Genomic DNA, 14,360 nt, shown 5'->3' with positions numbered 1-14,360 from the left:
TGGGAATGTAAACCAGTACAACCCCTCTGGACAGCAGTCTGGAGGTTCCTCAAAAAACTAAACATAGTCCTTTCCTTTGACCCAGCCATGCCACTCCTAGGAATCTACCCAGAACATCACAAGCCAGAACACCGTGAAGACACTTGCACAACCATGTTCATTGCTGCACTCTTCATAGCAGCCAAGTTGTAGGAACAGGTTAGATGCCCTACAGTAGACTGAGTGGATCCAAAAAAGAAATGTGGTATCTATACACCATGGGATTTTACACAGCCATCAGAAAGAATAGTATGTTATTTGTAGGGAAATGGATTGACCTAGAACAAATCATGTTAAGTGAGATAGGCCAAACAAAACAAGTGGTACATAATTTCTCTCATAGAGAAGAGCTAGTTCTAAATACATGGCCCATGATAAATTATACAGGACTCTAGGCATTCACAGGGATACTAAAGAACACTCTTGGGAGATGAACACAAAGGCCCAAACGCTTATGTGTCTCTGATCATATAAAATAATCTTCATTGAAATGAACTCCAGGAAATGGAAACAAGTTTGGTTTTTTTTTTTTTCCTTCATTGCTGTTTTTCTTTCCTTTCTTGGTGGATCAGTCTTGGGGCTTGAACTCAGGGCCTGGGCATTGTCCCTGAGCTCTTTTTGCTCAATGCTAGCTCTCTAGCACTTTGAGCCACAGCTCCACTTCTAGAGGTTAATTGCAGATAAGTCTCATAGACTTTCCTGCCCAGGCTGGCTTGACCCTCAACCCTTAGATCTCAGCCTCTTGAGTAGCTAGGATTCTAGGTGTGAGCCACCAATGCCAGGCTTTATTTTTCATCTTGTTTATTCACTTATCTGTCTTTGGGAGGGTTGAGGGGGCACAGAAATGTTGGGACAGTGGCTGGGAAGGTGGTTCAGTAGTAGAGTGCTTGCCTTGCATGCATGAGGCCCTGGGTTCGATTCCTCAGCACCACATAAGCAGAAAAAGCAAGTGGTGCTGTGGCTCAAGTGGTAGAGCACTAGCCTTGAGCTGAAGAGCTGAGGGACAGTGCCCAGGCCCAGAGTTCAGGCACCATGACTGGCAAAAAAAAAAAATGTTGGGACAAAGGGTGAACAAATGCAGCAGTGCTATTCATTAGACACTGTGGCAACTCTAAAACTTGTGGGTGGGGCCAAGAGGGAGAAAGTGGGAGAAAGCGAAGGAAAAGGTGACTTTATCCAAAAAAAGAAACTTATTCATTATGTGACTTACATAACCTATAACCTTTCTGTACATCACCTTTATCATAATTAAAAAATAAAAAAGATCCCCAGGTCCCCTACCCAATACAAGAGAGCCTTACACCAGCCAGCACAGAAAACATCGCTTTATTAACTGCATTTGCCAACAAATGAGGAGTGTCGAGGGGTCCTCAGACACAGACCCTGGCGGGGGTCAGCGTCTGGAAGCCCCCCCAAGAGTGAGCAGGACAGGATGGGGTTTTGGGGCTATGCAGCAGCAACACAGAACCATGCAGGGCACAGAGGTACTGGCCGCACGGGAGCAGCCGTACATTCTATTGCTCGTTGAGGGCTGCCAACACAGAACAATGTACAAAAAGGAGAAATAGGTCTTTTGCAGTAATGAAAAATACATTTTTTTTCTCTACAAAGGAATCTTTTCTAATACAAGAAAATAAATATTGCAACATAAGCCAAAAATAATTTAAAATTGCTCTTTTCAATATATTTTCAATATTTCTCTTGTATATTAACAAATGGCACATCACTTTTCTTTGAAACAAAGACAGAAGGGGTCTCCTCCTGTGACATTCATGTTATTTCCCCCCCACACTGCCACCCTCCCTCAACCCCCCCCCCAACCATTTGGACCACAAAAGGGTTTTGTGTCTCTGAGGGAGGGGACAGGAAGTTAAAGAACAACCAAAGGTCAGGCCAAGGGCTGAGCCTAGGTACTTCCCCCAGGGATCTTGCTACCGGGATCCAGATTGTTCTACAGAGCATGGGCAGAGATGGGCCCCATCTGGCAGTGAACAAGGAAATGCCCGGTCCAGCTGTTGCCAGTATTAGTTACCATGGGGCAGCCAAGTCTCCAGATATACCCCTGAACTGGTATGTGCCCACACTGGCCATACCATACCTTAGGGGGCCTCTCCCCAAATCGGAGGCCCTTTACATGACACCCGCTGCCATCGTCAGAGCGCATTTAATAAAATAAACACATCTTCTACCTTTCTTCTCCTTGTTTCAAAATACACTTACGATACACAAAAATACTTTCCTTAGAGGGAGGGAAGGAGGTGGATGGTGGCCAGGATGGGCAAGAATGAGTTAACAGAGTGGTGGCCGCCTCTCTGAGGAGCGGGCGATGAAGGTGGGTACGAGAAAGATCTGCCCCTAGGCTGGAAAAGGAACCTGCCAGGGTCACAGGGGTGGCAAAGCCGTCTACATTGTAGATGTGGCAGGAAGAGGACAGGGGCTGGTGGCTAACAGGGAAAGGGCTGAAGGGAACTGGGAGGAAGGAAACTGATACCCCTCATCCTCCTTGTGGCCTGGAGGACTTCCTGGAGGTGGTGGACAGCTGCCTGATGAAGACTGGCCCGGAAGTGAAAGGACTCTGGCCTCATAGACACCTGGAGTCTGGTCAACAGGACATGGGCCCAAAGGAGAGAGGCCAGCATCCAAGGCAAGACACAGGCCATCCATCCATCTGCCTGTCTGCTTGGTCCTGGAGCTTGGCCAGCTCCAAAGCTAGAGACCAGATTCCTTCATCCCCCACCCAAAGCCCAGCCCCTGCTGCCCCAGAATGCCACAAAAGGGTGAGGGACCCGCAGTGAGATCACAGCTGCATCCTAAGCCCTTGTTAGCCACTCCAGCCTGGCAGCGTTTGGTTGTTCTTTAACTCACCCCTTTGCTCGTTACAGGGTCAGACCAAGCAAGCCAGAAGACAAGGTTTTGACCCATAGTGACTGAAAGCACAGGGAAGAAAGGTCTGTTTGAAGGCAGTAAACAGAGACTGGGGGTGGGGATGCTGATGACAACACCACACTACTGCCAAGGCGGGCGGGTGGGCAGACTAAGTCTACGTGGTAGCTCATGCCATCCCCTAAAGCGCCCAGGATCCTTGGAGCCCACCCCATGCTCTCAGAGTCCACTTGGCTCAGACAGATGGGTCTGATGCCTCTGAACTGGAAAGAAAACAAAAAAAAAAAAGTCATCATCTTTGTATCTGTATTCTGTGAACTGTCAGGAATCCAATGCCACTGTCGTACCTTTGGATAGGTTTTGCAGTCAGGGTGAGTAGACCAAGCTGTTCCCCTATTCCGCATTATTTGCTCTTTGTGCATTTGCGTGGGTGAATAGGTGTCAAGACAGGTTCCCACGCTGGCTTCACAGTCAGGACCCCCCCACTCCCCACTTCCCGCCTGGGGGGGGTGTATGTGTGTCTCAAAAAAAAAAAAAAAAAAGAGTATAGGAACGCTCACAGTGGCCCAGCCCAGGGTCTGAAATCCAACGGCCAGCAACAGCAGCAGAAGCAGCAAAAGCCCCTTCCTCCCAGGGCCTGGGGTTCAGGCCTGGTCTCCACTCCTCCGTGGGTTGCGCTGTGACTTGTGTGTCTGTACTTTTGTTGCGTTAAGAACTCCATTGAAAGAAGTCCAAGTGACAAGTTGTCAGGCCCAGACTGTGCTGTGAATTATGGTCAAAATATTCTTTGGCATCCACAGAGTGATTCGACTGATTTCACTGGACTTTTCCAAGGTTTCTGGTTGGAGAAGTTCTGGCTTTGTAACTTTTTTTTTTTTTTAATTTTTTTTTATTTATTTTTTAAACCAGTGGTGGAAGTGACCCAGGAATCATTGATAAAAGCAAAAAAGAAAAAAGAAAAGAAAAGAAAAGAAAAAAAAGTTCACGGAATTCCTTTTTGATTTGTTCCCTGAGCTATCACCCTGGGGCCACTCCATTGAAACTCTTCACAACAACCTGGGACTTGGAGGGGGGGTGGGGGGGAGAAGTGGGGGGAGGGGGGAAGGAGGGGATGGGGTGGGGGGAAGAGGGGTTAAGGCGCCAAAGGGATGGAGGAACATAGGAGCATCCAGCAAGACTTCAACTAGCCCCAGCAGGCCAAAACTGGCCTGCCTTGGGCCCCGGGATCCCACTGCTTGTTGGAAGGAGACGTTTCCAGAAGGAAACAGAGGAAGAAGCTCATCTCTTAACAGAACTAGGTAATTTGGAAAGGCAATGGTCTGGTCTGGCCAACTCCAGAGAGGAGTCATCAGACTTCAGCGGAGGCTGCCCCGAAGGAAGGAAGGAAGTTGGAGCCCCCAGAGTAATTCTCTGCAGTGGGCTGGTCTGAGCCCCACATCCCCGGCCCTGGCTGGGCACTGGGTCTCACTAGGAGCCCTCCACCTGCACTGGTGGCTGGCTGTTTGGGGGAGTCCCCTGAGTAAATGGCAACAGCTAAAGGAAGGATTTTGGGACATCCCTTCCCAGAGCCGCTGGGCTGGGCACTGGCAGGGGTAAAGCAGCAAGAAAGGGAGGGTGGCAAGGGGGGGGGCAGGCCTTACGATGATATGGGTTGGTCAGGAACCAGTTGGGCCCCCTGCACCCCCTCAGTGCTTTCTCATATAAACTCGTTGTGCTTGTTTACAGTGAGTAGACTCTGGTACACTTATTATACTTCCTTGGGGATCAGTAGAGTGCAGCAGGACCCCCTCCAAAGAAAAAAAACAAAAAAAACAAAAAAAGTAGGCCCCAGTACAATTTGGGGGCAAGGCGGGGCAGGCCCATCTGCCATAAAATAATGCCCAAACGACAGTCTGTGTCACCTAGTGGCAGCGGGCAGGAGTCCTGAGCTCTTCCTCACCTTACCTACACCTAGCCAGAAGCCCAGCAATGCTTCATGGGCCAGGACAGGGGTGGTACAAGGCCTGGCACAGTCCCTGTGACCAGAGCCATGGAAGAAATCCTAATGTCCTAGGCCAGCACAGAGGAAAGACAACAGTGTGGAATTCAAAACTCTCTCTATATTAAAAATAAAACCACAATAGAGTGGCAGCGTCAGGGAGTCTGGGACACTCAGCAGTTGGAAATGGCAGTTGTAATCGGGCTGAGGCCTTATAGGGGTCGAGGGCAGGGCCCGGGGTATGGGTAGGGGTAAGTTAGGAGGCGAGTACCCCCATACGGACTACCTCCTCAGCCCCTGCCTCCCTGGAGCCCCGCTGTACACCACTGTCCTCTGCTTCTACGTCCGAGTCGCTCAATTCCCCATCAGAGAAGTAGCCATCAGCCTCGGTGTCAAAATGCAGGCTGACCTTCGGCCTCTCAGCCACAGGGGTAGGTGGTCCTGTCCCAGAATCGGGCCTGGCACCCAGTGATCGCCGAGTGACCTTGCTCTCACGGGGTGGCCGCAGCCGGCCCAAGGACTTGGGGCTCACCATAGGGCCAGGCACTTGGACATTCGAGTCAGCAGCTGTTGGGGCTGCCTCATCCGGAGTCCCCGGGGCCAGTAGTGGGGGGCTTTCCGGGATTGCTGGGACAGGACAGTCCCCAGCTGTAGGGCTGGACGGTAAGTGGGAAGATATCCGCCGTGGTGGCTTTCTGGTCGGGGGAGGCCCTTGCCCGCCCTTGCCATTGCTTGCATCCTGGCTCCAGGGCTTCTTCGGGTGCTTGTCTGAAGTGGTCAGTGAACCAGGCCCCTCCTGCAGTGGTGGGGGTTTCTTCTTAGAGGGGAGACGGGTACGGCCTCGAGCCTTCCGGGCAGGGTCGCCAGGTCGCAGCGAGGGGTCCCTCATGAAGCTGAGCAGGGTCTCCTCGTCCTGCAGGAGTTCCTCTGACAGCAGCCCCGGAGCAGGGTCTTCGCGGTGCCCATTGTTGAGTGACCATTCGCTCATGGCCATGTCTTCTGCTGTGATCTGGACTGACTGTGCCAGCCAGCTGTTGAAGAAGGTGCCGTCGATGGGGAATGAGGTGGATAAGCCTGTCCAAGGGGAGAAAGGAAGGCAGGTGAGAAGAGGCAGGTGTGGCCCGCCCTTTCAGGCAGCCCTCGCTGACCCCCTAAGCCAGCACCATGCTTCTTCCTCCCCAGTGTCCCAACTTGCCCATCCTTCCTGTCACCACCACCAAAGAGCAAGGTCCCCGCTCACCAGGACATCCAACCCCAGGACTGGGGGATCAAATGACACCGCAAGCTCCTTGTTCAATCAAAGTGGTGAGAGCAGAGAACATTAAACCAAGTGCAACTGTTCAGGATGCAAAGGAGGAGTGGAGTTTCCTCTGCTTGCCACCAGGGGGTGCTGCATCTTATGAGCACTCCCAGAAGCCTCTTATGCAAAAGTAGCAGAAAGTCTCTCATGGAGCCGAGGCTTCTCTTTAGACACGCAAGAGGCCGCCTTGATACGTCAGGGCACATTAAAAATAAGAAGCTGGGGTTTTTGTGCAGAAGTGAAGTCAGAAGTGAAGTCAGAAGGAGGACTGTACCTAAGAGTGTAGGCATTTATGACAGATCTCTTGGGAATCAGAGCCCAGTCCTGAGGTCCCTTGAGGACTGTTCTGTCCAATGGGACAGGAAGGAGGCCAGTGACAATGGCTACAGGACCTGTGGCCCCTCCTCTGGGTCTCTCTGAGTAGTCCTAGAAAGGTTTGCTGGGATTGAAGGAAGAGCCCATTTCAGAGTATTCTGGTAGAATGGCATAGACAGGGGATTCTGGGAAAACCTAGCACTCAGAACCAGGATACTTCCTGACATTTCTTGGGGTGTCTCCTAGAGCCACCATCTCTACTCTGTGTGGCTGGCTTTACATGGGGTGACGATGGCGTGGGCTTTGGTTTGGCTGGGCCAGTGTGGCCCTTTACTCACCCAGCTGCCCCAGAACTGAGTCAGGCCCAGCCTTCACTTTCTCCTTCTTCTCAGGGCTGCTGCCCTTAGGACCCTCACGGCCTTTCCTCTTAGAGTCGCTCTTCTTACCCTTCGCTCTCTTTCCGGACTGCTCTGTGTTGGGGAAAGTGAGGCAGAAGGTTACCCAGAGCAGCCTTGGTGAGGACCAACATTACCCAGTTGGCACGCAGCAGTGCTCATCCAGAACTCCCCACAGCTCCAAGGTCAGAGCCACAAACCAGGAACAGTCAGCTGGTGAAAGACAAGTACAGTGACATGCCACAGGTATCCTCTGGGGATAATAGAGGACTCAGGAAGTCCTGAGGGATGAATAGTATGTCTGGACTGGCAGGGCCTTGAGTCCAGGAATGCTACTTCCAACTTTTTGCTGGTTAATTGGAGACAAGATAGTCTATGGACTAAAGCCCTGGCAGGTTTTTAACCGTGATCCTCCGATCTCAGCCTCCTGAGTAGTTAGGATGACAGGACTGAGCCACCAGGCTTTGTCTCTCAGTCTGCTTCTGAGGTCAGCAGCAGATGGGAAGGTTCAGGATTTCCTTGGGTCAGGGAGATCTAGTGGCCTTGAATCCTCCCCAGCATCTCAGCCAGAGATAGGAGAGCTTCCTGAACAAGGCAGAATGTCAAGGGATGTGGCCCAGCTCAGTTCTGCTATTAGTTGTCAGAGTAACTCAAGCCAGGGCTTTGTCTCCTCACATGTGATCAGCTGGGGATGGGGGGTGGGGCAGCAGGAGCTTCCTCACTGCTCTGAGTCAGTCTAGACTCCTCCAGACCACAGGGCCTTGCCCAACTTACTCTGGTTACCCTACAGTCTCATCTTAAGCACCTTGTTTTCCTCAGTTGCAGCTGTATCAAGGTCTTTCCAGTTTGCCCACGCTTTAGTCTGCAAATATGCTTTCCTGTCTGTCCTTCACCTGGTTTGGGTCAAGGCCCTAATACCACCTTTAACCTCAGCCCATGCTTGTTACCCGGACCCCACGTCAGGCTCAAACCAGTTTTCTGTCCAAAATTTGCCTTGTCCTGAACTGCCAAGTCCCCAAACCCAATGTGGAGGTGTGGACCCAGTACTTGAAGGCACTGCTTCTGCCCTATAAGCACCCTGGGGTGCCTCTTCTGCACAGAAATGGGTGGCCCATGCCATGAGATGCTGCTCATGTCACTGCCACTGACTGCACAACCTGGGCCGCCGCTTTCCTTTCTCTCCAGATGGTAAGCTCCACGAGGGCAAGCACTCTGTCTGTGCTCCGTCAGCCATCTGCGTGCATAATATGCTTTGCGTGGTACAATGAGCCCTGACTTAGCAATGTCCCCACTTGGCCAGAGTGGGTGGTGATTTCAAAGAGTAAACTGAGGCAGCTCAGCTCTCAGCAGGGACCAGTATTCCAGTCATTCTGCTCTAATGGTGTCTGTCTCTAGGAAGGAACCTGTGTCTGCCCATCTCTGACACCAACAAGGTCAAGGTCAGAGCTCCCTGGGTTTTGAATTCTACACTTATTGAATGCATGTGAGTGTAAGAGAAGACCACAAAGGAAAACCACTGGGGCCTAAATCCTGCCATATACGACCAGAAAGAAGGGACACACACACACAGGCTACCTTCTAATCCTGGGGCAGCTGCTTTCCCCAGAATTGACTTGCTAGGCACCAGTTGCTCACATCTGTAAGCCTAGCCACTCAAGAAGCTGAGATCTGAGGATCTCAAAGCCAGCCCCAGTGGGAAGTCCATGAGACTCTTATCCCCAATTACCCAGCAATTAGTCAGAAGGAGAGGCGTGGCTCAAGGAGCAGAGCACTAGCGTTGAGTGAAAAAGCTGAGGGACAGTGCCCAGGCACTGAGTTCAAGCCCTAGTGCTGGCACAAATTTAAAAATAAAAAAGACCACCAGGCACAGTGGTTTTCAAGGAAGCTCATCTGCCAGCCTGCCTCAGCCTCAATACAAAGCCACTAGGACTCAGAATCTCTAAGGAGCTGTGTTCCAGACTCTGGCTCATTGCCTATCAGCACGACCAGGACACCTGGCAGGGCCCCCTCTGGGTCTGGTAACTGCATGATGCAGATACAAAGTGGAGAGGAGATGGATCGCCCCTTGTCTCATGCACATGTCCTGCCAGGACTCAAAGATATATGTATATACCCAGTCCGGTGGGGTGCACAGAAATGGCAGCCACAGGCAAGTACCTCGAGACAAATCCTGCTCGACGACCTTCATCTGCAGGTGGAATATCTGCTCCTGGAGCTTGCAGATGGCCTGTTTCGTCCTCTCGCGTCTTGTCACCATGTAGCACAGATTTCTAACCTGAGGAAACAGAGACATTTCCTACCTTAGTCTCTGATCGCCAGCCTTCAGGCCTCCATGCGCCTGGGGCATAGGCCATTGCTGTCTCCCTTCCAGGGACTTCTGGGACTCCATTTGCAGATCCTGAGTGGGTCCTGGGCCTCAGCTCCACATTTATCATCCACAACATGGGACCAAAGACCTCAGGCTAAGTCACCAGTGAGCAGGGGGCACCAGGGCACCTCAGCCTCGCAACTCTGCCTTCCTCCTCTGGTTTTAACTTCTCCATGACCAGCCAGCCAAGCGGCATCCCACGGCCTTCCCAGCCTGGTTGCTTCTTGTCTACACTCACAGTGTGTGTCTGAAGCTATCCAGGTCTCCCCAAGTTCACCTCTCTACCTTCTAGCTCCTCCCTGTCTTTGCCAGCGAAGCAACTCTTCGGACACAAGTAAAAACTCAGTCTGTCCTGAGGTAGGCAGGGCCTGGAACCCAAAGTTAGAAGGATCCAGAACGGCTTTGCACAGGCAGTCCCTACCAGTGTCTAGTCTGCAGAAGCCCAGGTCTGTCTACCTGCTGCACTGAACCAGGCCCCAGCTGATTAGCCAAAGCTTCCTCCAACTATGTGGCCACATTCACACAGCCAGCGAGAGAACTCAGCAGAAAGCCTGGAAGCCTAGGGCAGCGAGGAAGAGCCCCATGAAGACCATCTTGCTTATTATACACAGGTGTGCAACCTGCAGGCCTGTTCCCCCCTCCCCCCAGCACCTTACCCCAGCATGCTGGTTTTCCTGACTGGTTGCTCTTTCACACACTTCTGAGGCCAAGACCAGGCCTGGCTTGCTTTGCAATGAGCACTTTAGCTCAGGCCAGAGCCTCCTAAAGCAGGGACAGCTGGCCAGGCCCACTCAGCTTGAACCCTGAGTCCTTGCAAGGTCTTCCTAGCTACAGCCACCATCTCTGTCTAACCAGACTCATCTTCCAGGCAGTGCTTGGTCTTCTTGTTCTTAAGCTTAGATGGGAGAGGCCTCTGGTTCAAACTCCTACTCGTCAGCAAGTCCACTATTCCTCCCAGCCCAGACTCTGCTGACAATGGGTGACTTTTTCTTCTTGAGCCTAGTGATAAAGGAGACCCTGGAAGGCCTTTTTCTGTCTCTAGCTCTGACAGGATGCATGCATTGTGTATAGACTCTCTGCATCACATGCTAAACAGTTCAACTCCCCCGTCCCCACACCAAGCCTACATCTTTAGGCCCAGGTTTTATATCTTAATAAAAGTGATTTGCAATCATCAACTCTGCTGGGGGGGTTTTGGGGGATGGGGGGAACGTGCTGGTCTTGGGGCTTCTGAGCTTCCATGGGAAAAGGGTGCCAAGGCCTAAGGCAGGGTTGACTGTGGTCATCCGTGCTGCAACGGCTGGGGGATGAGGATGAAGAAGTAGAGGCTGTTGGTGGTTGGCCTGCAGGCTCTTGTAAGAGTCCAGCCAGCACAGCAAGTATATACACTTTGAGGGAGGAAGGGCAGGAGAGATGTGGTTGACAACAGAGGAGCTGAAAGTGGGAGGGGGGAGAGAGGAGGAGGGGAGGGGAGGGAGTAAGAGGGTTCAACCAACTCAAATGCTGGCGGGATAGGTTGGTTCCCCTGGACTGAGGAACCACAGAACTAGGTGCCTGCTAAGAGAACGAGGGAAGCCAGGCACTGGTGGTTCACACCTGTCATCCTAGCTACTCAAGAGGCTGAGATCTGAGGATCATGTTGCAAAGCCAGCCCGGGCAGGAAAATCCCTAAGTCTCTTATCTCCAATTAATCACCAAAACAAAGCTGTAAGTAGAGCTGTGCCTCAAGTGGCAGAGCACTAGCCTTGAGCAAAAGAGATCAGAGACAGCACCTAGGCCCCGAGTTCAAGCCCCACTATTGCCAAGGAGGTAGGTAGCAAGTGTGGCAGAAGGCAGGACCCACTGAGCCTCTGTCCCCTAGGGACAGGTGGCAGAAGTGAAACTTCTATCTGGAGAGTGACTTCCATCCTTTTGACCCCCTCGGCAGGCCAAGTCAGGCTTTGGAATAAACAGAGAGCAAAGGCCCTGGACAGTCTGATTGCTAGCATGGTTGGTTCTGGGGCACTAGCCAGCATTTGTAGGGTTGATGTTCACTGCTGTAAATTTTATGTCAGCTGTGAACAACTGGGAGGTTCCAGTGGCCAAGCCCTTCCAAGCTGCCTGTCAGGGCCAAGCCCATGGCTCTAAGTTTCAGGATGCTGATCGTAACATGGGGTATCAGCCAGACATCAGTGGTTCATGCTTTTAATTCTAGGTACTCAGGAGGCTGAGGTCTGAGAATCACAGTTCAAAGCTATCCTGGGCAAGAAAGTCCATGAGGATCTCATCTCCAACTAACCACCACAAAGAGAGGGGGGGGGGTGAAAGGGAAGGAGAGGGGAAGGGAGGAAGGAAGGAGGGAGGGAGAAGAAAGAAAAGTTGCACATGAAGTATGCTCAAGTAGTAGACCACTAACTTTGAGTGGAAAAGCTCCAGACCCTGAGTTCAAGCCCTAGTACCAGCACATCAGCACAAAAACAAACAAGTATCAACAACAAAACACTCCAAAATAAACAAAACATGGGTTGTCATGCTGGTAGCAGACCTAACTTCTTTCCACAGCTCCCTGGCTGGCCATGGAGGGGCAAATCCTTCAGGGAAGATGCTGATTCCCAGGCCTCCTTTCTAAGAGTTCAACTGCTTGCAGCCAGCATCATCTGAGTCAGCAATGGAGGCCACTGTGCTCAGCTCAGTCCCCTGTCCTAGCTGTGACCCCTAGGTGAATTTGAGTCTTCTTGCCACTTGCCACAAAGCAGGCACAGGGCTGGGAAGCACCACTGGACACAAAGCCAGGTCCCAAAAGGCTTTGGGCTGGAGACATACACCTCCCAGATGGATCCGGGCCTGAGTTGGCCTAGTGCCCACTCTCAGGCTGGATACTCTCTGCTGTTGGCAATGGGCCATAGTTGGGGACCAGTCCTGGTGGCCAGGCCACCAACGCCCACAGGGCTTTGCAGCAAGTTGCCTTTCCTTTCCCCTCCAATGCACAGCTGAGTTCCTGATGCTGAGCGTTCCCTTAGGACACCAACACATGGCCCTGAGAGGCCTTGAGGCTGGGACTCCCCGGGGTTGACAGCTGGCTCATGCTTGTCTCCAGGGCTGTTCCACCCCTTGCCCTGTTCTCAGTGATGCCGTACCAGCCCAGCCACCGTAGCTCTGAGGAAACAGCATTTGGACAGGGTCCTCCCGAGCCATGAGAAGCTATACAGCCTCCAGAAGGTCCCGACTCTTCTTTCTAGAGGATTAGACTGATGACACCTGCCTTTGGATGGGTTTATGGCAGCTGTTTGCTCTGGGCTCTGCCAGGCTGGCATCCCAGGCTTTGCCAGCCTCAGATTTTGGTTCCATCTGTACCAGCTGACCCTAGAGTTAGGAGGCTAGAAGACTGACTTTCCTTCTTTCCTTCTTTCCTTCTTTCCTTCCTTCCTTCCTTCCTTCCTTCCTTCCTTCCTTCCTTCCTTCCTTCCTTCCTTCCTCTCTCTTTCTTTCTTTCCTTTCTTGTCCTGGGGCTTGAACTTGGGGCCTGGGCACTGTCCCTGAGCTTCTTTTACTCAAGGCTAGCTCTCTACCACTTGAGCCACAGTGCCACTTCTGGCCTTTTCTGTTTATGTGGTAACTGAGGACTTCATGGATGCTAGGCAAGCCCTCTTATTACTAAGCCACATTCCCTGACTGACTTTCTGCCTGGGCCATTTATACACTAGAGAAAAAGAATGAACAGACCCTGCTGCCCCTCCCTCCCCCAGCTCAGATGTAAAGTCAAACACCAACCTTCCTCTAAGGCTTCCTGTTATTTCATAGAGCTCAGAAGTATTGCTTTTCTTCCTTTCTCAGGATGACAGCTGTGGACGTGACTCAGCCCTGCACCACCCTGCACAGCCCAGCCAGGGCCAGACACCAGGGCTGACCACAGACCAAGGAGGGCTCATCTGACTGCAGAAGGAGAGCTGTGCACTCTGGAAGCAGCTTTGGTCTCCAAGGGCTCACAGCTGTCTCCCCCGCCCCATGTGACATGAGTCTGGGTCGCCTAGGATACTGTGGTTGCAATGTAGGTGGCCATGCCCCCCGCCCAGGCTAGACTCGGAGACATGGGATCCTCCCAAACCCCTTTCTGATCTGCTACCACCAAGCGTTAAGAGTCCTTCCAAGCCATCAGAGTCATTTCCCTTTTGCCCAGGGCCCAGGGCAGATGAGTGGGGTAAAGAGGAAATGAATGGGAAAGTGGGGTCTGGTCATTCCTTCCTCCTTAGTGCAAGAGACAAGATGTACCACTCCCTTTTTTTAAAAATACAGATTTGTCTATAAGAAAAGCAGCTGACCCCAGGTCACAGATCTCCCTGGAAGCCTCCAATCACAGCCTAGGCTAAAGGTGGCATGATGTCTTATGTCCCTGTGATACCACAGCCCATGCTCTGGGAACCCCAGAACTAAATGTCCAGAGAGGAGGCCCCTGGGGCTCAGAGGACTGGAGCTAAGAGTCAGCTCACTCAGATGTAAATCTAATACCCTAGGCCAAGCCACTATCCTGTCTCTGCTCCAGGCCACCTAGGAGGGAGTGTTTTCAGCCATACTCCTGCAAATCTCTGTGTGTGTGTGTGTGTGTGTGTGTGTGTGTGTGTGTGTGTGTGTGTGTGTGTGTGTGTGTGTGTGTGTGTGTGTGTGTGTGTGTGTGTGTGTGTGTGTGTGTGTGTGTGTGTGTGTGCACTTCTGTTTTTTTGTTTTTGTTTTTTTGCTAGTTAACTAGAGTCTTACAAACTGTCCTGGGCAAGCTGGGTTCAAACCATGAACCTCAGATCTCAGCCTCCCGAGTAGCTAGCATTACAGGCCTGAGCCACGGGTGCCCAGTTCCCCCTGCCACATTGAAGATTCTAGTCTTTCATGTGGAGGGCCCAGAAATCTCAGTTTCTGCAGCTCAGACAAGATACCATGCAACCTTGTGTGGGCCAACAGCCCCTTCATACTCTTCCACCACCTGGTGCATGTGGCTGATCGATCATGTCCCCACTGCATGCTTTGTGCTCCTGCTGTCAGACACCCAAGAGCCACGTTCCCATCTACCAACCCAAGCTCACCAGCACAGGTTTGATTGGATACTTCTTACTG

General features: G+C 51.9%; 1 protein-coding gene across 4 annotated transcripts in view; it reads right to left on the bottom strand.

Moving 5' to 3' along the window:
* Nucleotides 1-1,348: 1,348 nt before the first annotated feature.
* Jade2 (jade family PHD finger 2) overlaps nt 1,349-14,360 on the bottom strand; it is a 49,073-nt gene continuing 36,061 nt past the window's right edge. For all 4 annotated transcript variants that reach the window (XM_069993780.1, XM_069993778.1, XM_069993777.1 and 1 more), the window contains exons 11-13: nt 9,068-9,185; nt 6,854-6,985; nt 1,349-5,974 (exon numbers count right to left, since the gene is read on the bottom strand). In XM_069993780.1, the coding sequence (XP_069849881.1) occupies nt 5,157-5,974; nt 6,854-6,985; nt 9,068-9,185 (1,068 nt within the window). In that variant the 3' untranslated portion in view covers nt 1,349-5,156. The remainder of the gene's footprint in view (nt 5,975-6,853; nt 6,986-9,067; nt 9,186-14,360) is intronic.

The sequence above is a fragment of the Dipodomys merriami genome, unplaced genomic scaffold, assembly GCF_024711535.1.
Source record: "Dipodomys merriami isolate MVZ:Mamm:240054 unplaced genomic scaffold, mDipMer1.0.p SCAF_44, whole genome shotgun sequence".
In the NCBI taxonomy this organism is placed as follows: Eukaryota; Metazoa; Chordata; class Mammalia; order Rodentia; family Heteromyidae; genus Dipodomys; species Dipodomys merriami.
This window is presented reverse-complemented; position numbering and strand designations above follow the sequence as displayed.